Below are 25,899 nucleotides of genomic sequence, written 5' to 3'. Positions count from 1 at the left end.
TTAGCAACTTGTGCATACTACATATTATATAACATTTTAGTTGTGGCAGTTTTATGACGCTTTATTAAATCCCAGGGTCCAAATAAAAACACCAATTTCACCTCGCCCTTGGACTATCCTGGACCATCCTAGAACTAAACTAGCCCATCAGATAGATATCATTAGAAAGAAATGTAGAAAAGTAGAAACTTAGCTGTTTTAAACAAATACTATTGTTGAATATCATAAACAATAAAAAAATGGTTTTAATAGACAACTGAAAAACCAAATATTCATCGTCAATATAAAAAAAGAGCATTTTATTAGGAAATCAGAAATGCTGGAAGTTTCTATGCTTAATACATAATTTTTATCGCGTGGCCTTTGATATCACATCAAAATTTAAATTTGATAAAAATCATAATGTCACAATAAAAAATAAATGTAAAATTCATTTTACAGTTTAATTGATAATATTAAATTAATTAAACAGATAGCATTTTATGATATTCATCGTCGTATTTTGGTAAATATACAATACATGAGAGAAGTAGGAAAAAACCAGGGAATTGACAATAAGGGTATCATCTAGGTAATACAAACATTTCCATACGGCTTTAAAAGGATTTTCTATCTCAACTTCATAAAATATTTTAGTTATCACGTTTTTTTTAATTCAGTAAAGAAAGTTCATAATAATTATATACAGAACCCTATAAGAGCGAGGCTCAACTCGCACTTGGCCGGTTTTCTAATTACAATGACTTCACAAATAAACGCAAACAATCAAAAAAAGGAAGTTCAGTGAGTAAATCTTCCACTTGTAACTGAACCAAGTTAAAAAATCTGTGCATTATATGGTTGTCATGAAATCCATTTTGAACAATCCTTTCTTCCTATGCTCCTAACGGCTAGAAATCAGGACCTAAGTCTGAAACTAAAACCTAAGTCCATGCCTGAATTATATTCCATTGGACCACGTTAAGCAATATGTCTCTATATTTGATAGGCCAATAGTTTTCATAGTAGGCGTAGCTTACCTTAGATTTTTATATCATTATAATGATTAATATTCCTGTAAAATTGCTGTATCCTTGTGCATACGTCATCTCGGTTTCAATATTGCATCATTAAATAATTATTTATTAGTACTTATGTGTTATTCATTAATTAACATTATAAATATAATTTTCAGAAAAATATAACAAAACCTAGCACCGAAGTTGATAATTACATTGTATAAATAATGTAATTATTTGGCTGGATATAATTATTATTATCGGTGCTAAGGGTAATATAATATTGTTAAAATATTTTTGTATATATATGCTTTCGAACGGATAAATTTTGATTTGTACAATTTTGCAGTTTCCTTCGATTTCATAAGTATTCATAGATTACATTAACTCTAGATGGCAATTAACTCATTAGTATACTTCATAGTTAAGCATTCGTCTCATTTTTTTATGAAAAAATTACGATTAGTGGAAATATTGTATACAAACATAATTTCATTTATAATTTATTATATTATGTGATATATTTTGCTTATCTCACATATTTTTAAAATCATAACTACTTATTAAAATACATATATTAAAATCATCTTATTTAAATTTGAATCCGCTAATAGACTGCACATCATTATCTGGTAATGTAACAATTTATAATAAAGAAATGGAAACATATCTATATACACAGTTTTCAGATAAATTTTTGCGCACAACATAATAGATATCACAATAATTATTATTTGTAAAGTCCGTGTAGATAGGGACCTTTTGAAAAACAATGTAAGTTTTTGACAACTTCTTTGACATAAATCGAAATCTCCATCGTTGAAGTAAGTACTTAGGTAACTACTATATTTTTTTAACTTCGCCATCAAGTAATTATTACTTAAATGATTAATTCTTTACACAAACAATGATTAAGTCAATAACTTTGCCAACATACCAAATATTTTTCCGGATTTTTTTCAGTAAGTTGGAATAATTTATGTTTGAATACATTAGAACATCTAGAAAGTTTATAAAGGATAAACATTCATGAGAATTTGTCAAAAATTTAGAAAAATATTCAAAAAAATATCAAGCGAAGTTTGGAGCGGATTTTCGTTACATTAATTTTAAGTTATTTTAGTTTTAACTAGCATTACTATATATATAGTTTATCTGTTAAATGTGACATTTCGAAATATATTCTGATGTTTCTTATATAAAACCAATAAAAATTTTGTTTTATTATAAAATCCCATAACAATAATCTAAACTCTGAATTTACTAAGGATTAATAAAAACTATATTTGTACCATACTGTTTAATATAATAATTATATATCTCGTCTCATATATGAATAAATTTTGTATAATTCTTAAACTCGGAACGTATTAAATTATTGTCATAAGCAAATCATTTACCACTGAAATATACTCGAACACGCATATTTAAATCTATAGAATTGGCAAAAATCCTAGCCAGCTTTACCATGTCATTTTCTGGATAATTTTCATACACGAATATATTTTTTGTTAATAAATAAAGTATATTTAACAGCAAAATCATTTCATTCATCATCATCAGATCAACAATCAGTAGGTCTCGCTGTCAAACCACTGCCACATTTTTGGTTTGGTGTAGTCCAGCTCGTACTCTTCGCATTTTAGGCCAGTAATCCTGGAAATTAAAACATACAACTAGGTATATATTTCACTTTTGTTTCAGTAAAAAAATGATATCAAGTACCTAAGTATACGCAACGCTACGTTTATACTAAACGCAGTGTTATAATACAGGGTGAAACCAGAACGTTAGCAAAAACGAAGACAGGTGATAACACTGATGATTACTAATAACATACCACAAAAAAACGCGCAAAAATAATTAAAATATCCTGTATTTTTTTAAGTTCACAATAAAACATCTGACTGACGCTAGAGGTCAACGAACGTTGCGTAAGTAGGCCACTCGGAGTCGATGCCGCGTCGTGGGTGGGGCATTGACTCAGATCTTGCACGCTATACATATCGGGTTGAAATACTAAATCACTTAAACTACAAAATAAGGCAATTTAATTATTAAGGTTTGGCATTGGATTGTTTAGGTAGTATAATAATAACGCTAAGTTCTAGCTAGCTTTTGTTTTCTGGTTACAACCTGTATATAATAGAATTTTCGGGGGCTCGGCTCGGTTCCAGACATGCTATAGACCTATAGCTTTTTGGACAATGGTTTTCAGCAATTAAATATGACTTGGCAAACAGAAGGAAAACTAATTGGTCAGGAAATCTGCACGCCTGAGAGTTTTCTTTATTGTTTTCAAAGGGTGTAAAGTCTCCCAATCCCTGTCCTGTGTGCCTAGTGGGAGATTTTTAACCTATTCGATCGCGTAAAAGTTAACTGCGTTTTCGCAGCGGGGTCTTCTCCATCTGACCTATGTCAAGACGGGGGTACGGGCCTCGAGGCGTGGCCTCCTTGCCCGGGTGTGGCGCGGGGAAGGACACTTCCCCGGTAACGTCCTTTAAGCCGTTATCGGCTAAGGCCTGCCTTCTTGGCTTTGGGCCTCGAGGTCTCGGATGTGTGTTGGATCCAGGGCCCCCGTACTGTGGGCGATGGACTCGCCATCGCGCACGGGGGTATTGTCAGGTCCAGTAATGCTTGCGTCGTCCTCGTCGTCATCATCTTCACCAGCAAGTTGCGCTGGTGCGGGTGACTGCAGAAGCTCACGAGGTAGAGGACGCCCATTGGGTGGCCTGTGTTGTAGCGGTGCTATCCCACGGAGGTGTATGTACGGTCCATGGTCCGCGCGGGCAAACATGCGCCGCGCAAGTGCGTGGACGTACTCCTCCACGGTGGGCGTCTTGGTATCACGATGGATGACGTCATTTCTGACGTACCTCGGAGCTCCTACAATCAGGCGCAGGCACTTGTTCTGTTGAACCTGTAGCCGGCGCTTCTGGTAAGCCGAACAAAGAGCGTACCACGCAGGGGCCGCGTACGTCAGGCGCGAACGGACATAGGCTCCGTAAATTCGAAGTTTGGTCTTCGGTGATAGTCTTGAGGTGAGGACTTGGTACAGCATCGACGTGGCCGCCTTTGCGTGGTTCACGGCGTGGTCCACCGTGGGAACCATGTTTAGGTTACAGTCGATGCGGCACCCCAAGTAGCACACCGAAGTCTGCCACTCTATGCCCTGGCCTCGAAGTTGGAGCTGACGTAGCGGCTTCCGAACTCCGAACAGAATGGCTGCTGTTTTCCCCACGTTGACAGCCATTCTCCATTTGTCCAACCATTCAGGAAGCAGGTTCAACAGGCGTTGCATGCGATCGATTAGTGGCCACGATTTGGTGATAGGACGACGCAAGATACGCACTGTCGTCAGCGTAGAGTGACAACAGTACGTCTTCCTCCCCCTCGCGCAGATGTCCGGCGAGGGTAGGGATATCGTCTGTATACACCGCGTACAGACATGGTGACAGACAGCTGCCTTGGGGTACTCCGGCGCGTATTGGGCGAGGCTGGGAGTCCACGCCTTCCACTGATACATAGAAAGACCTGCCCTCCAGGTATGATGCTACCAGCCGCACGATCGCGGGTGGCAAGTTAGTAGAGAGAAGTTTCGCCAGGAGTCCGGCGTGCCACACGCGGTCGAAGGCCTTTTCTATATCGAGAAAGACCCCGACGGTGCAGTACCCTCTGTTCTTCTCACTGGCGATGTGGTGTAGTCCTCTTGCCAGCTGGAGCGTCGTGGAATGATTGCTGCGAAAGCCAAACTGCTCATCCCTCGGTTGTAAATGGGGAGTGAGCCTTCGCAGCAATAGACGCTCAAACAGCTTGGCAATGTGCGGCAGAAGAGTGATCGGACGGTAGCTTCCTGGCAGGCGGCGGTCCTTCCCTGGTTTGGGGATAGTGATAATCTTTCCCAGCTTCCAGGTCTCAGGAAAGTGTGAGGTACGGAGTACCCCGTTAAAGATTCTCGTCAGTGCTACGAGAGCTCTTCGAGGCAGCTGTTGTAACGCGGCGATCGGGATCCTGTCAGGGCCTGGTGCCTTCTTTTTCGGTAGTCTGAGGACGGCCTTTCTCAGTTCAGCTGGGGAGATATAATCTTCTCCCCGGAGCGGAGGTATCTGGGCCGACAGGAAATCTTCCACTTTTTGGTAGATCGCTGTGTGATGTCTGGACGTGGTGTCATCGATCGCCGATGGGTTAGGGGTAAATTGACCCTCCATATGCTCCGCCATGATCTCTGCTCTGTCAATGGCGGAGTACCTTCGTCTACCTTCACGGTCTAGCAGAGGATAGACGGGTGTGGTAGTTCCAGTAAGAGTCTTACAGAGATGGTACAGGGTGGTATCTGACTCTGACGCCGCGTCGATAATATCCTCCCAGGCGTCATCTTCGCGGGCGCTGAGTGCATGTGCCAACTCCTCTGTAAGACGGTTGAGGTCACGCTTGACCCTCGGACAGCGAGTACGCGCCCAAAGCTTGCGTAGGGCACGTTTTTTCTCAAGCTTGTCTCGGAGCGAGCTCGGCAGTAGATCCCTTCGGCCAGCGTGTGGTTTAGTAGTCGTTGCCGCATCTTTGGCGTTTTGTATGGCTACCATGATTGTGCGAGCGGCCCGGTCAACATCCACTGGCGTCGATATTGGTCCTGCCAGCTCAAACTCCGACAACGCGCAGGCGTACTTCTCCCAGTCTGTTGTGGTTCTGGGAGGTCGCGGTATAGTAAAGTCGCGCCGAAGGTTCAGCGTGATAAGTATAGGCAAGTGTTCAATGTCGAGATCATATAAGGTTTAGACACTGATGGGATGGTCAATCTGGTGGTGCAACACGATGTCCAAGACGTCGGGCTGGTGGTGATGGTTGGATGGTATATTGGTCGGTGATCCTGGTCCCAAAATACCATAATGGTGGCGCTCACTGTCTTCGAGTAGCTGCCTTCCGGTCGTGGTATTGACACGCGAGCCCCAGGCTTGGTGCTTAGCGTTTAAGTCACCCACGACTAGTGTGGGGCCTTGCGACTCGAAAAGTGTCTGGATATCGGTGCTGTAGAAAGTTGTGTTCGGAGGTTTGTAGGCGGCATATAGTTTAAGCTCCTCCTCCCCGGCTTGAACACGCACTCCTTGCGTACGCAGGGATCTGTACGGTGCATGTTCCAGCTCATCGTGCACAATGTCCCTCCGCACCAGGGCTGCCGTTCCTCTGTAGGCATAGCCTCGGGGAGAGACTTTCTTCTTGTCACTAGATGGCGCTGTTTCAATTCCATACAAAACGCAGTTAACTTTTACGCGATCGAATAGGTTAAAAATCTCCCACTAGGCACACTGTATCTTTGTGTTCTGTCAATGGAGACCTGTGAGTCAGCCTTCCTGATTCCTCAAGCACAGACGGAACTGCTGATACGAACTAACCTGGTTCGTCGCAGACATTTGACAATAGGGTGGGCGCGACGGAAGCACTGGGGACCCAGCACGTTGAAATAGGTGAGGCCTATCTGTGCAGACACCAGGGAGTTGGTCTTCCTCAGGCACTCACGGAATTTGTCGTCACAGCTGCAATGTGATCTGGAACACAATTTAAAAAATTATTATTCCTCCGACGCGAGCATCTGGCTTTGTATTTTACAGACGTTTTTATTAGTTAGCCTTTGACTGCAATCTCACCTGGTGGTAAGTGATGATGCAGGAGACAGACACTGTAGGGGTAGGACAGAAAAGATTGCGTGGTGTCGGGCCCATCGGGATGCTTATATTTAATTCTGAGCCAAAGGCCCTTAGGTATTTCTAGATAACAGACAGACAAACATAATCGTACTTGTATACGAATATTTGCACCTGGAGAATTCGTTTTATCCCTAATTTAACACATTTCCGATTGCTGTTTAGGAAATGTGTATAAAATAATGTTTCACATACTTCCTGCTGAGGACGGACATTTGCTAAATACGAGTAAAAATATCGTATTATTTCTTGACTTCAAAATAATCTACTAATTAAACGGATACCACAACAAAAGACATTATATAATTACTTAATTAACTGTACAATGAAGCCAAAAATGGCAATTAAGCTTCCGAAAAAGAACCCACGAAATTAATGTCGACACACTTACACGAATTTACACATGACATAATAACATAGTAAGTACGTATTATTTAAATAATGAGGTTTTTTATTTTTCCTGTAATAAAAAGCCGGTTATATTAAGTTTGTTAAATAGCGATCTAGATAGGTTTTGTATTGCAAAAGCTACATTAACGGGTATGTTATGAAAAGTCAATTTTTTAAGTTCTTTGGTAGTGCTGGCTTCTTTGGAATGGCTGGTTGTCCTTAACACAGATCGTTAAAACCTTGCAAGGACAACCCTTTTGACCTCAAATTTTACTATAATATTATGTCTTTTTACAAGATGAAAGCAAAATATTATAATGCATTACTTTTCCAGTTTCGTTCAATCGACATGTGTTAAGTGGCTGCACTCAACTTTTGTTCTTAGATTTCCCTACTCTTCCGGAATCACTATGTTCTGACAAATCCGAGTTAATAAAAACAAGAGTGGCTTTGCATCTTCTAGACAAACGCTTCCCATCTTTGGCCACCACTTACCATCAGGTATAAACAGTATAATGGTCACACACTGGTCAAATTAATGTATCGTACACAAATAAAATTAAGTTGTAACTGACGTGTACCGAATACGGAATAATTACGGTTCTTCGAACTTACGTGCGGGAATACTTTACATCCACCATTACAAACTCTAAATCCAAAAATACTGTGTAATACATTAGGAATTCGTTTTATTAAGTACATACTTTATATAATTTTTAGCCTTGAAACATAATGTTACAGATATTAACATAATATCACACAATATTATTGCAACAATTTATATTTTAACGAGATATCGCGAAGTTTACGACATTGTCTTGCGTACGAGTTGCCATAGCGAGCGTATGTTCTACATTACCATGATTTTGGCAACCGATTTCCACAACCTGTTTATACTTAGTAAGTTACTATTTAGATACATGAGTGCATCAGTTATGATTTTAATCTGCTTTTTTTATTTCACACGCGAATTCTTTTTTTGATGATTTATAGTTTATCTCATTTAACTTTTACAAAGTTCCGAGTAGTTGGTCATCGGAATCTATTAATCAGTCTCTCTCCATATTATATCGGAGAGCAAGTTAAGCCCTAAAGCCTTTGGTCCCGGTTATTACTAATATCTGTTATTAATAATAATTTAAAAATGAAATCGTAAGTACCTAGGCTCAATCGAGTTGAATACGGGAGCTCCTACTAGATTTCAACATGGGATTATTCACGAGGCAGATCAACAAATTCTTGAACAGCTGGCAACGCTTTGACGGTTACAGCTTACAGGAAAAAGTAAATGGATAAGAACAGAAGAAAATTAAAGCTAGTAACAAGTTTTCACAGATACAATTTACCTTAAGAAAAACAAAAACTCGACGGTTTAATCCCTATAAAAACTATTATCACGAACGCCAATTGTCTGAAATGCGACACAGAGAAAGAAAGATACGATAAAAAGATAGAAGCCTCTCACGTAACTCGATTGCGCAAGCGCAGGTGCGACGAAACAAAAGCATAACGCCTTTTAAATATATGGAACGCTTGTGAATGATATTTCCTGAACTAAAAACGTCACTACATTCTCTTTTTTTTATTTTTTGTTTTCCGTACTTGACAGAACTTTTTTAATAATAATTATAAGATGAATGATGTCGCTTGACGTCAATTATGTTTAACTAGAGGATGCCCACGGCTTCGCTCGCGTGGATTTCGGTTTTTAAAATCCCGTGGGAACTCTTTGATTTTCCGGGATAAAAAGTAGCCTATGTCCTTCTCCGGGATGTATCCCATGTCTGTACCAAATTTCATTCAAATCGGTTCAGCGGTTGGGCCGTGAAAACGTAGCAGACAGACAGACAGACAGACAGACAGACAGACACACTTTCGCATTTATAATATTAGTATGGATGGAGAACACTGATTAGGTTGGAGCACGAGCAGTTCTCTTAAGCGTAAACCCGGTTCAGTGATGTTACCTGGTAAACAAGCCGGTGTTGGTGAGACCGAACTTGGTCTCGCCAGCCGGGATGTAGAGCTTGCAGGCGTCGTGCTGCCGGCAGCAGGTGTCGGTGAAGAAGAACAGCCCCAGGTCGCTGGAGCGCGCCTGAGCGGAGTGGCCGTCTCCGCACCAGATTGTACCTGCAATATAAACAATGCCGAGATGAATTTAACTTTTTTACTTAAGATACCCTTGGGGTTGACAAAATGGGGGGGGGGTCTACTAAAAACCATGGTAAGGTCTAGGTTAGAATACGCTTGCCTATAGGATGTCTATTCACATTTGCGTTGAAGGCATTTAGGTTATATTAGGTAGCTGGTGCTGCAAATGTTCATGGGCGGCGGAAATCACTTAACATCAAGTGAACAGTCTGCTCGTTTGTTCGCTATTTTATTATTATATTTTAAAAAAACCTTTGTTCCACAAGTAACGAGGTGTTCGCTTTCTTTGCTTCACTAGTCTCTTTTTGTATTGTTACTCAAATCGATATGTTTCATAACACTTTAGAAAGACCAATTCGCTTAGGATTGCTGACACTAAATTATATTCGCCCACGATAATAACAGACCATTCTAGATACTAGAATGATTGGTATTAACTAAAAATGACGCAAACGTGTTTAATTTTGCTCAGTGAAGTGTGCGTGAGAGTTTTTATACCATTTTTATACGCACCAGTTAAGTTGACCTTCAATAATATTAAAACACATTGCAATAAACCACAATCTTTGTTTATGTTTTTCAAGGTTTCATTTGTTATTATTTTCAAGGTGTCGGAACGTCTACTTCAAAATTAAAATGTATTTATTTCATGGACAACTAGTGTCTCTTATACTACGCCTACGTCTGTGACTCTACTACCGGTTCGTCAAACTGCAAACTGATTCTGCAGAAAGGAGCCAGCGAGAAACTCAGCTCTCAAGAAATAACTCTTTTCAAATCACAATAAGTCACAATAATATGTAATAACTAATAATACATAACACCATCTTGTGGGCAACTGGAGGCTCAGTAATTATCCTAAGCTCACTAACGCATCTTAACCACTAGGAATTTATCAATGCTATAATAGGCTCGACTCAATAAGTGAATTTTTCTACAATCTCTAAAGTGTAATGCAAACTTTAAAATTCTTTATAAGTCATATTATGATATTCTTTATAAGTTTATTTTTAAATAAGTCATATTATAAAAGCAAATATGTTCTCTGCCCCAAAAGAATATCTGTACTTTACGCAGATGACATAAATTGGCATTTCTAATTCTAGCAAAAAGATTTTGTTAAACCCCTCTTGTTTATAAGGATTAATATTCAGTCTTCACAATACCTCTACTTCAGCGACGCTACGCTTGCTCATTTTAAGATACGTGGGTTACTTACCAGGATAAATAGCCTGCACCCTATCCTTGAAAAGGTCGACCATGGAGTTGGCAGCATTGGCCACGCTCGTCACACCAGAGGCCAAGCTACTGACGAACCCGCGGTCGCTATCCAAGGAACCAATGTCTCTGACTCCGGCCATGAGCTGACTGAGGGGCTTGCTAATACCTGAGGATATTGACTTGATCACGCCTCGGGTGAACTGGCCTGCGTGAAAATAATAAAGTTAAAACCATGTCCTTTTTAGCAGAAACAATCCTAACATGCTCTTATATCCTTCTGGATCACACTGTTGATTCGTTCAAAATGAATTATAAATGCAAAATAATAACTGCAAGTTGCTACAGCTAGGGGGTCAATGATATAATATTATGGTCTCGAAATTAAGAAACTGAAAGATGTTTTTTTTATGTTTGAAAAAGCAACAGCCCTTCCAGGATGTTGTGTTCCACCAAAATTTTGGCCTTGATATAAATTAAGCATCACCACCACACATTAATTAATAGAAGTAATGGTCCTACTATACTGCACTATTAGGAATTAAGTTTATATTATTGCTAATAATTATTTATTATCATAAACAGTTTACCTAAACCTCCATTCTCCTCCCGACTTCTCAGCTTCTCTGCTTCTAAAGCCTCATTTTGTTTTTGCATCCTTTTAAACAAATCTATCAAGCCTTTAGGCATCACCCGCTCCGCAACACTTTCCACTACACTCTCTACCATACTGCCCGCTAGACCAAATATAACAGATATGGCATCCGTTTTAGGTGCAGAAGTAGGAACCACATCTTTAGAATCATAATAATCTTCTGGAACCTCTGAAATATCTTCTGTATCTAATTCTGTAAAAATTGGAACTTCAGCGTTCACTTCTGTACTGTCATTGTCCTCTCGATTTATTGTTTCATTTGAACTGCTAGAATTTGTATTTACGATTTCGTTTGTTGAAGTTGTAGAAGGAAAAAATTCAGTGGCAGAATCAGGAAGTATAGTAACTATTTCAGTAAAATTACTAGTATCATATAAGTTAGTTGTAACTAATTGTAATGTTTCACTTACATTTGCCGTTGTGCTAGTAAGTGTTACAGTTTCATTTAATACAATCTCTGTTGACGTTTCATTAATTGAATTTTCTGTAGAAATTTCATTCACTAAACTTTCTGTTGAAGTTTCGTTTAAAAAATAAACATTTGCCCTCGTTGTCATTTCATAAAAACCTGTACTTAAATTATAATCCTCAGAGGATTCTGTTGATACTGACAAATTCACTGTTTGATACACTTCTCTTGTAACCGGGACCTTCTCACTTGAACTTAAAGGGATAACTGTTAAATCGAACTCTGTTGTTCTTTCAACTGCACTAACTGGAATACTTTCTGTTGTACTTATTAATTCTAGGGGGATAACACTAAGTTCTGTTGTCTTTTCGATTACTTCAATAATTGGCAGTACACTAGTTGTACCATTAGCCTCTTTATTTGTGTTTGCTTTGATTTCCTCCTCTTCTTTTGTGTTACGATTTTTAGTATTGATGTCCCCATTTTTGTGTCCCTCCTGCACTTTATCTTTAATCACACTGTACCTATAAGAGTCTTTTTTGAAGTCGTTTGAGTCCCACGGTAGGACTTCGTATTTCTTGTCATATTTAACAGAATACTCATTATCAAAATCTATAATGTCATTTTCAATATCATCACTAATATTATCGTTAATTCGTTTAATATCAAACGCCTTTGAAAATACTAATGTTGCGAAACTTAAAACTAATATGGCACTGATTTCTATCTTCATTTTCCGCCGCACCCGCCGGTACATCTTAATCGGTCCATCTGAAACAATAAAAGTTAATTGAATGGAGAAAAAAACAAAAGTAGGTATTGTCATTGAACTAAATGCTTAGCGGACTGTACTGTTTCGTCATATTTATTCTGCTCCGTCGATTACATCTGCAAACGTGTAATTATCAATGGTAATGCGTTTTTGGAGTCCTATTTGGCTTCGTTATTTCTTGCGACCTTTGACTGCAATCATTTTAATTACCTACTTCCAAGCACGAACAAATAGACATCTGACCAAATCATTTATTTATCGAAATACTAGTGAACCACGTCAGCTTCGCACGGGTGTTTTTTCATTATATTGATTTTCCAAAAAAAAACTTTCACACAAACCTTGTCCTGACAATTACAAACATAAAAGAAATCGGTCAAGTCGGGTTTTTCTTTGATTTCCCAAAAATAGGTATCATAATTTATTTCGTAATGAAATAAATTCTTCTAAGCAAGCCTGTCAGAGTTTATCAGTGCTTTAGTAGGTTTCATAATGATTGTACGTATTTGATTGCAATTTGCAAGTCTATCACAATAATTCGATACGAAATAACAAAAAGTGACAAAATTAAAGACAGTCAAAGAAACATTAATTGATTTCAAAGTATTGCTGGAATAAGGCTTCTGATGTAATGATATTTATTAATAAAAAGTTTTAAGTATTTTAACCATTATTAGTTATTTCCTTAAATTACAATAACAACCTAAATAAAATTTAAAAAAAAAGCCGTTTTGGCAAAACCCACTAAGTTTGTGTTGACTTGTTTAGATTAATTATTATTTTCTTATTACTTCGCAGGGCATATTTCGAAATATTGCCAGTTAATAAACATCGCGTTTTTAATGTTGACCCTAGTTTAATTTAGCGTTTTTGTATAATTAACTTTTATAAACAGCTTTTTTATAATTAGCTTTTATAAACAGTTGCAAGTTCTCAAAACTTCAGTTTCTCCAACAAGATTATTTTATTTACGTAAGTGTTTACTTTTAAATACTAGTCTAACTTAAAAGAGCAGGTGGTCGCATAGATCAATATGGTAAAACATATTCTGTCGTAACTAGGCGATTATTTAAGGCTAGGTGCATATAGGTTACACTACCATGTAGGTACCAGTAGATTACAACATGGGGTTATTCAAGGGGCGGACCAACAAATTCCTGAAAGGCTGGCAACGCATCGGCGGTACCTCTGGTGCAGCAAATTTTCATAGGTGGCGGTAATCACTTGCCATCAGGTGACCCGCCTGCTCGTTTGCCCGCTATTTTTCGCTCAGGGAAGGCTCATACATCCGAAAGCATATTTTGAGTATACTAAAAGCTGAAGCATCGGAGAAACGCTTTCGCGACCTGCATTGGCTGGCACTTCACGCATAAAGGACTCGGTTTGAGCAGGTTCAAAAAGCTTTACATCTACGATAAGTATTAAATGACAAAATGCAACAGGAGGGTCGCCACAAATATAATTGTAGTTGACTTCAGCGTTTTTGCAATTTGTACAATACTACATTTGGTATTGATTACACTGTTGTTATAATTAATTCTGAGACGCTACTTATTATACCTATCGAGTTACTTGCGCGAATACATCGAAATCACATTAGAATTCTCTCTAGGCAAATCCAAAGCTACATCACACTACACACTAATATTATAAAGTCGAAAGTTTATGTGTATGTGTGTGTGTATGTTTATTACTCCTTCACGCAAAAACTAATAGACGGATTTGGCTGAAATTTGGAATGCTGATTAGCACTTAGATGCTTCTTTTATCCCAGAAAATCAAAGAGTGCCCACGGGATTTCTAAAAACCTAAATCCACGCGGGCGAAGTCGCGGGCTTCGGCTAGTCTTACAATAATTCCAGGCCTTGTTGAAATGCTAATCACAGGATAAAACTGGAAATGCGTTGAACATTTTCGTTTCTAACAGGTAACGAAAGATGTTAGAAACTAAGAATGCTAATGTGCACCCAGCCTACAATAGGTTAGGTAAATACCGATAAATGTTTGTACCTACAGTTAAAAGTAAACCTAATCATTTGTGTAAAAACTAGTTGGCCACGAAATAATGGAATGCGAAGTGAACGGAGCACTGCAGCCATTAGTTAGACCACTCAGCCATCGTCTATAGGTACATATTATAACCAGCTAATAAAACTGAATTAAGGTCGTATCTGGGCATTCATGTGCCAAATAAAGAGAAATAAATGAGTTATTTTGAGAATTAATGATTTTGGAGAATGCTACCAGGAATGAAATGAAAATATGCCCTTAGTTTAATAAGCTTTAGCGATAAGGCCGCCTTTGCAGCCTAGCACATTAATTACAGTCATCTAATGTTGTTTTGTTGCACAAAGTTACTTGAGTACAAGTACTTCCAACTTACTTCTCATAGTTATAGTATTGGACCATTTTGTGAAAACTATCTCAGCCTATCGTTTACATAACTAAAATGATGCTAAAAATATTTTCCCGCCGAAATTTCTCTTTTTTTAGAGTTTTTACCTCAAAAGGGAAAACGGAACCCCTATAGGATCACTTTGTTGTCTTTCTGTCCATCTGTCCATCTGTCGTGTCAGTCAAGAAAAAGTATAAATCATGAAATTTGGTAGGTAGGTAGGCCTTATAGCACAAGTAAAGGAAAAATCCGAAAACCTCGGATTTGTGGTTACCACATCATTTAAAAAAAAAAAATGTGTCTTAAAATTCAAAGTAAGATAACTATACCAAGTGGGGTCGTATGAAAGGGCTTTACTTGTACATTCTAAAACAGATTTCTATATATTTTTTTAATGCCTAATAGTTTTTGATTTATCGTGCAAAATGGCGGAAAAATACCTGAGTACGGAACCCTTGGTGCGCGAGTCTGACTCGCACTTAGCCGGTTTTTAGGTTAAAAAATTAAAAATTGAAAAATGATTTGTCGTTTATCGCCTTGTAACGTCATTGATCGCCTTCCGTACAGCACGACCTCAGAACACGGAGTTAATTATGTTAAAAATAAAGAAATTTATAAAAACTATTCTATTTAACAATGAATTCTAGACCCTACCTATATGCTAAACTACCTATATGCTACCTAAAGCTTACGCTATGCAAAACATCACATCATTTTATTATTACAGTCCAATACTGTATTAGTACCAACTGGGAACGACTGAACTTCGCGCGGCTACTTTCGAGATGTTCCTGTGGGAACTCAGAGTTATACTATCTCTATACTAACTTGGAACGTATAGCATTATCTTAATACAAAATTTCATCAAAATTGTTACAGCCGTTTCCGAGAAACCAACTACATACAACCGTTTTGCTATATTCATACTTTAAATTCTTTTGAACTGCTCGAAGCATGAGATATAGAAAAACGGCGTGAATAAAGTATTGAATAAAAATTTCGCAACTAATAGATATATTTATCGGCATAATAATATTATAGCGATAATATTATGTTACCTACATGATACATCGATATTCTATGTATTCGGTTTCAATAAGTATCCATTTTCCGGATCCTAAGAACCACAACATTTCGTAAACCATATCAGTTACTGTTCCTCTCAACTTTATACGCTTGAATTGTCTTTCCCTACCGGGGTGAATATTAAAATATGAAGTGAGAACCAAGTTACGTTTGTATGGAGGCACTAGCGAGCGTGCTAGGCAAACTTCTGTTAAAAGCTATCAACGGTTGAGGAGCGGCGGTCGGCGCGGCGGTTCAAACACCACCCGTTGCACTATTGTCATACCCACTGCTGGCACAAGCTTTACGCTTTATTGGAGGGGAAAGGGGAACATTAGTCATAATTAGCATGGCTAATAATATTCTTAAAAAAACCTGAACATAACCTCATCCTCACAATTAAAATTCTCCATAGAACACACATCTTCTATCACGTTTGATTTTCATATACCTACCGTAAATTATTCGTATAATAAAGTGATTTCCCACGCTCCAGTTTACTAGATCTTACGCAAGAATGCTTCACCAAGTATTCAAGGAACGCGTTCTAACAATTGAATTATATTTACATTGTTTTGCTGCATTTTCGGATGTAAATTATCATTTTGCCCAGAAACCTTGTTTAATTTTCCGTCTCGTCATAAAATTCATCACCATCATTATCATTGCTGAGTTTCTTGCTGGTTCTTGTCGGTAGGAAAAGCATTCCGAACCAGTGGTAGATGCTTTTGACGATTCAAAAGAACTTGTAAAAGTCTAATTGAATAAAAATATTTTGAACTAGCTGATGCCCGCGACTTCGTTCGCGTGGATGTAGGTTTTTTAAAATTCCCGTGGGAACTCTTTGATTTTCCGGGATAAAAATTAGCCTATGTGCTAATCCAGGGTATAATCTATCTCCATTCTAAATTTCAGCCCAATCCGCCCAGTAGTTTTTGCGTGAAGGAGTAACAAACATACATACCCATGTATCGGAAGACCCCTTACTAGGTGGGCAAACAACATTAAACGAGTCATAAAATAATATTGTTTTAAATGTAATTTTATTCAACAAACAAATTGTAGTGGTGGCTTTGTGGTTAAAACGTTGTCCTCCTGTTCGGGAGGTTGCGGGTTCAATATCGTGCACACACCTCTCGCTTTTCGGAGTTAAGTAGACGTATGAGTTGTTACGGCATTCTGAACCAGTGGTAGATTATTTTGACGATTCAAAAGCACTTGTAAAAAGCTTATTTGAATAAAAATCTATTCTATTTTTAACCCCCGACCAAAAAAGAGGGGTGTTATAAGTTTGACGTGTGTATCTGTGTATCTGTCTGTGGCATCGTAGCTCCTAAACGAATGAACCGATTTTAATTTAGTTTGTTTTTTGTTTGAAAGGTGGCTCGGTCGAGAGTGTTCTTAGTTATAATCGAAGAAAATCGGTTCAGCCGTTTGAAAGCTCTTTTCTAGTTTTCTTATAGAGGTTTTTGTGTCGGGGATTTTTAAGATTTGAGTTAAGTATAAGCAAATATTAACCGTGAAGGAAAACATTGTGAGGAAACTTGCATGCTGGAGAGTTCGCCACAATGTTCTCAAAGATGTGTGAACTCTGCGAATCCGCACTTGGCCAGGCGTGACGTGAACTATGGCCAAAGTTGCACCCTTGACTTGAGGAGGATACGTGCTCAATAGTGGGCCGGGAGGCAATGGGATGGTCATGATTCAAAGTTCAAACCCCATCCATTGCACTATTGTCGTACATACTCCTGGCACAAGCTTTACGCTTAGTTGGAGGCGAAAGGTAGGTAAACATGGCTAATATTCTTAAAAAAAAGTGAACTCTTGATTTTATATATTGCTACAATAATCACTAAACAGGTGTCACAAATCGAAATTAACCATAGCATAACCATTTAAACGTTCCGGTTACGTAACGTTGACATGACGGTTACCGGTTACCGGTTACATCACGCTCCGCGTCTTGCAGGCTTGCATGAATACTATAACCTAGGGCTTTTATAACTACGATTGGCTAACGCTAAGGTTCTGTCTTAGAAGATATATCTACTACGCATAATTTTCTGTGATGAAATAACATGATAAAGTTCAAAAACAAAAATAAAAATATTTCAGACAGTAATAATTATGTATATTAAATTTAAATTTTAGTTTGATTTTGATTATTAAAATAGCATTAAAGTAGAATTTAAAAATAAATGAATAAATAATGGTTAAAAAGTGTTATGCCCGAGTCTACAGTACAAATACTTCCAATCTTCAAAATACCACCATAGACAAACGTTCTTTCTTCTGCTTCGTTTTGCTTCCTTGTTTCTAAAATGCACTACTAGAATATGGAATGTCATTCCAGCTTCCTAGCTTTAAGGCCGCGCTTACACAAAAATCAAAAGAAGAGTGAATAGGCAACTTCAAGGCAACTTCAAAGGAACTTCAAGGCAGGTGCGCTCTACCTTAGGCTGCATCATCTCCTATTTGGATGTGATTGCAGCCAAGCATAAGTCTACATGCAGTTAAAAAAATCTATAAAATAATACAGCCTCAAAGCTAGTCTGTCAAATAATAATAAGTACCTAATGTAGAATCAATATAGACGAAGACTGTTTGAAATTGAACAAACAAATATTGCTTCAAAGGTCCTTCACACCAGAGTACGAAAATGATGAACAAATAACTTAGTTTGTCTGTTTATCACCTATCACCATTATGACGCGAACGAGGCGACGCTGATGGCTAGAAGTTTAACAGACAGAAATAATGTGTACTTTTACTAAGCTTTGCTTTTTATTAATTACTAGATGATGCCCGCGACTTCATCCGCGTCGATTTAGGTTTTTTTAAAATCCCGTGGGAACCCTTTGATTTTCCGGGATGAAATGTTGCCTATGTTTTTCAGTATGCAAGCAGCCTTTGTTATAAATCGGTTAAACTGATGGGCCTTTAAGAATTTCGTGGCAACTCTTTGATTTTCCGGGATAAAAAGTAGCCCATGTCTTTCCCCGGGATGGAACTCTTTACAAAGTCGGTTAAACTGATATCCTGTGAAAAGCTAGCAGACCGACAGACAGACACACTTTCGCATTTATTAATAAGTCGGTATTTATTTTTACTAATTAATTTGAATAATTATTATTACTATTCAAAAAACAAAAAGTTCTTATTGTAATGTAATAACAAACCAAGTTGTTACCTACTTCTGGTAAGTACACAGTACAGCGATTTTATATATTCTGTCATACTTTTTCTGGTAATTACCTGCCTAATTTAAATAATTCCAAAAATAGATTAATGTCAGCATAGAAACCATTCAGTGACCGCCACCGAAGGTCGATCGACAGGTTTTGTTGTTTACTAACAAAAAATATTAGAAAATCTGACATAACGAGGACGTAGAAAATGTGAGACAGCCCTGTGATATTTTATTTCATTTATAGATATGTGGTAGATATGTAAAAGATTTGCACTGAATAGTTTGCATTTGGATCAGAGATAGGATTAGTACGTAAGCAATATTCGAATTCAGTCAGGATTTTTAAATATCCTTATTTTCACGAATTCGGATCGGATGAGTACGTAACTGCTCTACGGAACCATAAACTTTTTTTACATTAAAATTACAAATATTGACATAAGCCCACTAATGACTAAGGTCAAGTTTGGACATATTGACCCACCGATGGGCATTGAGCTCAATGCATAAGCTCGAGAGATTTCATAACTGTTCGTAAAATAAAGGCTCGTTCATAGGTAACGTTGCCTTGACATTTTATCGCTACTCATTATTGTGTTATGAAATTATTTGAGTCCGAACTTTTATCATGACTTCGAGATAACTGAGGTAGAGTTGAAAATGTTTTTAGTTGTATGCACTAAAATAATAGGTACTTCGTGATAGGCTAGGACTTTGACTGAGAGGAGTGTGCTCAGTAGTGAGCCGGCGATGGGTTTTTTGTCATGAAATGACCAGAGTCCGATCTTTAACCATGACTTCGTTGCTTCGAGTTAAATGAGACGGCCGACTTCACAAAGGTATTGAGAACATTATGGAAACTCTCAGACATGCAGGTGTCCTCACGTGTTTTCCTTCACAGCTAAAGCAAGCGATTGCTATTTAAAAAAAAAAAGAATATTAGCCATGCTAATCATGACCAATACTCTCCTTTCTCCTCCAACTAAGCGTAAAGCTTGTGCCAGGAGTGGGTTCCACAATAGTGCAACAAGATGTAACCTTTCGGAATTCAGTCCGCTCCTCAACCGTTGAGCTATCGAGGCTCTCTGCGTTATGTGCATCTTAAGCAATTATTTGCTTAAGACGCACATAATTGCTAAAAAGTTAGAGTTACTTGCCAGGGATCGAAGCCTTAGCCACTAGGCTATCACTTAAAAATTGTTCGCAGGAATTAATACAAGTCAATGGCCTAGCCACAAAAAATTTGAACAGGACGTGTTGGATGCATATAAATTTCCAACTTGACAGATTTTCTATACAAAAACTATCAAATTAAGCATCAGTTAATCTTGTTTTATTTTTTGTGGTAAGTAATACAACTTATGTTTTATGAGTCTGGAATCAAATTCAGGGCTTCCCGCATGGTTTTGTGCTACTAAGTGAATTGATAAAAATACAATTACCTACTATACGATTGATATTATTACTATACCATTTTCATTTCGATTTTTTTAACTTTTTAGTTTGTAATACGCCTTGTTTACACAGTGAAAAATTACACTCCCATTCGAATAGAATTCTTACAATGTTTTACAATAAAACGTGATTTCTATTAGAACTGTTTAGTTTATTTCGTAATTTGAACCAAACAGTCAAATCTCTCAATAGGAGCGAGAAATAACAATCAATTACAATATTATAGTTGTTACGACATCTCACGGCACACTTTACGTCTCCAAAACATACAGCCATCTTTTATATCAGAAAATAATATCAGAAAATTAATCTTAATATGAAATATGATCTTGTGGGAGGTCCCAGATTCGATTCCCGGCATGGAAAATTTGGGAATTTATAATAAGTATCTAAATTATTTCTGATCGGGTCCAAACCTTTCCAAGTTAGCCTGCTTCCATCTTAGACTGAATCAACACTTATCACCAGGTGAGATTGTAGTTAAGTGCTAACTTGTAATGGAATGGGTGAATGCCCAGCAATGGACCAAACAGGCTGATTGAATACAAATGACTATAAATGTAACTTTGTTTGTAGGAATTAATCTCTGGAACTACCGAACCGATTTTAAAATTCTGTCATAAAGCTACATTACTCCTGAGTGATATAGGCTATATTTTATTTTCAAAAAAAATTAGAGATCCGTACGAAAATTGTTATAAGCTACCCGTGCGAAGCCGGGGAGGCTTGCTAGTTAGTAATAAGTTTAATTCGAGACATGATCTGATCACAAATTATTATAATTTGAAGCACTTCAACGCTAGTATTTAACGCTGCGGTTACGTCCGCAACATCATCCCGTATGTAACGCCAACGCTGGTGCAACAAGCGACCTTCCGCTTGATACACTTTTACTTTTTATCCGTTAAAGTTAATCGTCTCACGGTTAGAAAACTCTGAAACAATGAACAAGAAGTGATCTCGAGAAGATGTAAACCGCGATCGTGAAAGAGCATTTTCTATACTATCATCGCTTGTTTACCGCGAGAGATAGTAACTAAGCATTATTATCCATACTAATAATATAACTATAGTTGTATCAGTCCACGGTCTTATTGCGAACAGTTTCGACCAACATCTTAAGAAACTGTCGCTTAACTGTTGGATCAAGGGTAAGATACAGAAGGCAGTGGTTCTTGAGACGGCACGCATTGTGAGGAGGTTCCTAACTCTGGAGCCCTGACCACTGGTGGCTTGGGTCCAACCCACCCTGTTGCCAGTGGGATCCATTTTATCATATTTTTAATCAATGTTTTTTTTCCGTTACTTTAGTTTTTTATTGTTTATGTTATTTTATTTCTCTTTTGTTTCTGTTATTTATTGATTTTGTTGTTGATGTTATTTTATTTTTTGTTGTTTCTGTTATTTTTTCTGTGTTTCTGTTATTTTTTCTGTTGTTTCTGTTATTTTTTCTGTGTTTCTGTTATTTTTTCTGTTGTTTCTGTTATTTTTCTGTGTTTCTGTTATTTTTTCTGTTGTTTTTGTTATTTTATTATTTGTTGTTTAAAAATAGGATAAAATGGGAAAAATAAATAAATGAGAGATAACTAAATGTCTGTCTGAATGTCTCTTTTTACGGTCCATCCGTGAAACCGATTTTGGCGAAATTGGGTACAGCGATAACTTCCTCGACGACCGCCTGGCACAGTGGTAAGCTGTGGTCTTGTAAGTAGGAGGTCTTGGATTCAATTCCCGGTAGGGGTTAAGAATTTTATAATTTCTACTGGTCTGGTGGGAGGCTTCTTCCGTGGCTAGTTACCACCCTGCTGGCAAAGCCATGCCGCCAAGCGATTTAGCGTTCCGGTACGATGCCGTGTGGAAACCAAAGGAGTATGGGTTTAATGAAAGCTACCATACCCCTTCTAGGTTAGCCCGCTTTCATCATAGACTGCATCATCACTTACCACCAGGAGAGATTGCAGTCAAGGGCTAGCTCTCAATACAAAAAGACAGCTTGCATCTTGAACTTGATACTCTCGACGTTTTCATGAATTCTTTCCTTAGACCGATTCGATTTTTTACAGTACCACAAGCCATCGATATAAAATCAAGGTTAATTAAATAATTAACAAGTCATTCGCCTTTACAAATTAAGTATAGATATCTTGGAACCTTGAATAACTACGAAAAAAGAGCTTCATCTTTATTGTAATAAGTTTTTTCTGTTACAAGTAAACAAATCGTAGCTATTAAATATAATGACCGATGCTTATCGTAGTCAAATTTGTTCTAAGTTTATCTAGATATTGCAAAATGCTGGCTGTAAAGTGATGCAAGATTACGCCATTTGTATTTCAAAAGTGTAAATTAAAAATTTATAACACCCCCCACAACAGGGGTTGTAAGTGAAGGTTACAACAATAACTAGAAAAGAGCTGATAACTTTCAAACGAAAAACGATTTTCTTGGATTATAGCTAAGAACACTCTCGATCAAGCCACCTTTTAAACAAAAAAAAAAACTAAATTAAAATCGGTTCATTAGTTTAGGAGCTACGATGCCACAAACAGATACACAGATACAAACGTCAAACTTAAAACACCCCTCTTTTTGGGTTGGGGGTTAGAAATGGAAATCTTTGAAATTCCTGCAGTTGACTCTATCATACTATGCTATTCTTAGATTAAGGTTGAGATCAATAGAACGCACTTTGGCTTAAACAGTTAAAACGGGACAAATATATAATAATACTAGCTGATGCTCGCAGCTTCGCCCGCGTGGATTGGTCAGATCCCCTGCAGCATCAGGATTGAGGAGTTGGGCTCCAAATTTTTTATGAAACAATGTCGCAAAGTTCCTCTATCGATTAAAAAAGAAATGACGCAAATCGGTTCAGAAATCTCGGAGATTTCGGTGTACATAGGTAGAAAAACACAACTCCCTTTTTGAAAGTCGGTTAAAAAAGTAGCCTATTTTACGCCCTGGTCAATCCTCTACTTGCCTGTGAAAGTCCCGTCAAAATCGGTTCAGCCGTTCCAAAGATTAGCCTTTTCAAACAGACAGACAGACAGACAGACAGACAGACAGACAGACAGACAGACAGACAAAAATTTTAAAAACGTGTGATTCAGTTATGGTATCGTTCAAATAACCATATGAGCTTAATATGAGGTAGTTATTTCGAAATTACAGACAGACACTCCAATTTTATTTATTAGTATAGATTGGGAAAAGGCAGTCTAATTCGATAAAATTAAGCTATTCGTATTTTAATCTACATTTTACATTGTATATTTATGAGGACTAAAATTCCAAGGTACATACTTTAACGTCTCCCGTTCCCATATTTTCGAATATTTCGTGTTAGGGGTCTAGAACAAACTTCACCAAAAATATTTACCTAAACTAAAACTCTACTGAACAGGTGTGGATCCAGTCAGAATTTCCTCAATACAAGCTGGATCGATTTAAATGTCGAAATTGATCAAAATTAATTTTAAAAAATCTCGTGTATCATATAAAAGACATCAACGATCACGAATCTCTAATGTAAATTCTATAGAAAAAGTTTTATTTTATTTCATTCTCTTAGAAGTTAGCCCTCGACTGCAATCTCACCTCGTGGTAAGTGAAGATGAAGTCTAAGATGGAAACGCGCTAACTCGGAAAAGCTATGGTAATTTTACTAAACCCGTATCCCTTATCAGTTTCTATAGGGTATCGTACCGGAACGTTAAGTCGCTTGGCAGCCTTTGTGGGTAGAGTGGTAACAAGCCTCAGCCGTAGCCCCAAGCCAGACCAGACCAGACAAGTTATAAATTCCCAAATATCGCTGCTAGGAATCGAACATGGGATTTCCCACTTATAAGACCGCAGCTCTCACCGCTGAGCCGTCGTCAAGGTCAAGGGTTGTAAAACGTGCCGCAAAGAGCCGCAGCCGCTAGATATAAGCGGTTTAACATGCTGGACTGTGAAAACCCCTTGAAGAGGCCCTCTATGTCCAGCAGTGGACTTCCACCAGTCTATATACTTACTCTATAGTGCTATCTTTTTCCACAAGGAGCATTAGAGATTTTTTTTGACTAATTCTTTTGTTAATGTAATGCCATCCCTTTCACAATTCTCCCTACAGAAAAAGATAGCACTAGATTTAGACCCATCAATTTAGTTCAGTTTAGAGATTAAGTACAATGGAATTGATTTACATAAAATTTAAAAAAAACATGTTAACATACCTAAAACAAAAACCCTCCACTCTTATCACTGCACTTTCACACCAATAAATCACTTAAACCACTTTGGATTTAAAAGTTACGTAAGTTATTTAACATAAACCTTTTTAGTAACATGTGAAACCTTTAAAATACCTTCGCGCGTTTTTAATTAAAAAAAAACTTGTACAGCCGCACACAGCTTCTGGGGTGTTGGCGCCAAGTGAAGTGAATTGTGTAAACTTGGCTCGTGGAAGGTCGAGCTTGGCGCCTGGCGGGGATGCAGGCACGGAGTACCACTATTAAGATGGCTTGCATTTTTAATGGGTAGGGTTATGGTGAAGGGTCTGAAACCGGATCAATGCAAAACAAGATAGGTATGCGACCTCTCTGGCGTAGTGTGTGCTTGCTAGTGTAGCGGTTGAGGGTGTCGCATTTGACTCCCGGCCGGATCATCAATATGATCAACCCATTGCGGTTTCTACTACTAAGCATGGGTCTCCTCTCAGAGTGAGAAGGGTTTAGGCCATAATCCTCCAAGCTGGCCAAGTGCAGATTTGACAGACTTCATACCTTCGGGAACATTATGAAGGACACTTATACAAGCAGATTTCCTCGCGATTTTTTCCTTCACCGCCAAAGCATGTGATATTTAATTCCTTAAAACGAAGCACATAACCCTGAAAAGTCACAAGTTAAAGTTAACCTATCTACCACCGCTAGACTAGGCTATCACCGCTTTTTGAGGCCAATTTCAATCTACAATTTCTACATTATGTTTAGTCTGGTCTGGACTCTGGTAGGGTGGTTCAGCTAAACAATTACTGGCAAAGCCGTACCTCTAAGCGATTTAGGGTTCCACTGAAAATGCATAAATTGCATAGCATAAAATTTAAAAGCGTAGAAACTGCGGCTAATTCTGTTGTTAGGTCTAATAGTCCTTCATTACAATGAATAATTATAACCTTTCCAATGGATTTTCACAACATAGGAAGGCATCTATAAATGCAAATGATTGGTTCTATGTATTGGAAGTGTAGGTACGTGTTAATTGTATGGTGCAACAGTTAGCGGAAGCTGAAGCGTGTCGGCGCGGAACATTTCGTAAGCGTTCATACCTACTTTGTCTATGAACGCAGGGTTCAACGACTTTTATGATGTTCGCGGGCGGCCGGCGACAGCCCTTATGATCGGTTGAATCACTGATGACCAAAATTAATCTTATCTGTAATATATTGATAAGTCACTCGGCAACGTTGTTATATTTCACAAATACGGGCAAAATATAGTCGCTAAGTTACTTATCGTTAGA

At 37.9% G+C, this 25,899-nt stretch overlaps 1 protein-coding gene across 2 annotated transcripts; it reads right to left on the bottom strand.

Moving 5' to 3' along the window:
* Positions 1 to 738: 738 nt before the first annotated feature.
* Positions 739 to 24,834, bottom strand: LOC123865129. 2 transcript variants are annotated; one of them, XM_045905976.1, is made up of 6 exons: positions 24,612 to 24,834; positions 11,047 to 12,291; positions 10,458 to 10,664; positions 9,055 to 9,217; positions 6,389 to 6,541; positions 739 to 2,654 (listed from the first exon to the last, which is right to left on the bottom strand). In XM_045905976.1, exons 2-6 carry the CDS (start codon positions 12,275 to 12,277, stop codon positions 2,570 to 2,572), a joined length of 1,839 nt encoding a protein of 612 aa, XP_045761932.1. In that variant the 5' UTR covers positions 12,278 to 12,291; positions 24,612 to 24,834; the 3' UTR covers positions 739 to 2,569. The 2 variants fall into 2 exon arrangements, with proteins under 2 accessions (XP_045761932.1, XP_045761933.1); XM_045905977.1 differs by lacking the exon at positions 24,612 to 24,834 and adding an exon at positions 15,193 to 15,267 and having other exon boundaries at positions 11,047 to 12,071.
* Between the last annotated feature and the right edge of the window lie 1,065 nt (positions 24,835 to 25,899).

This window comes from Maniola jurtina, chromosome 5, assembly GCF_905333055.1.
Source record: "Maniola jurtina chromosome 5, ilManJurt1.1, whole genome shotgun sequence".
Lineage (NCBI taxonomy): Eukaryota > Metazoa > Arthropoda > Insecta > Lepidoptera > Nymphalidae > Maniola > Maniola jurtina.
Note: the sequence above shows the minus strand (reverse complement) of the source record. Positions and strands in the feature narration are given on the sequence as shown.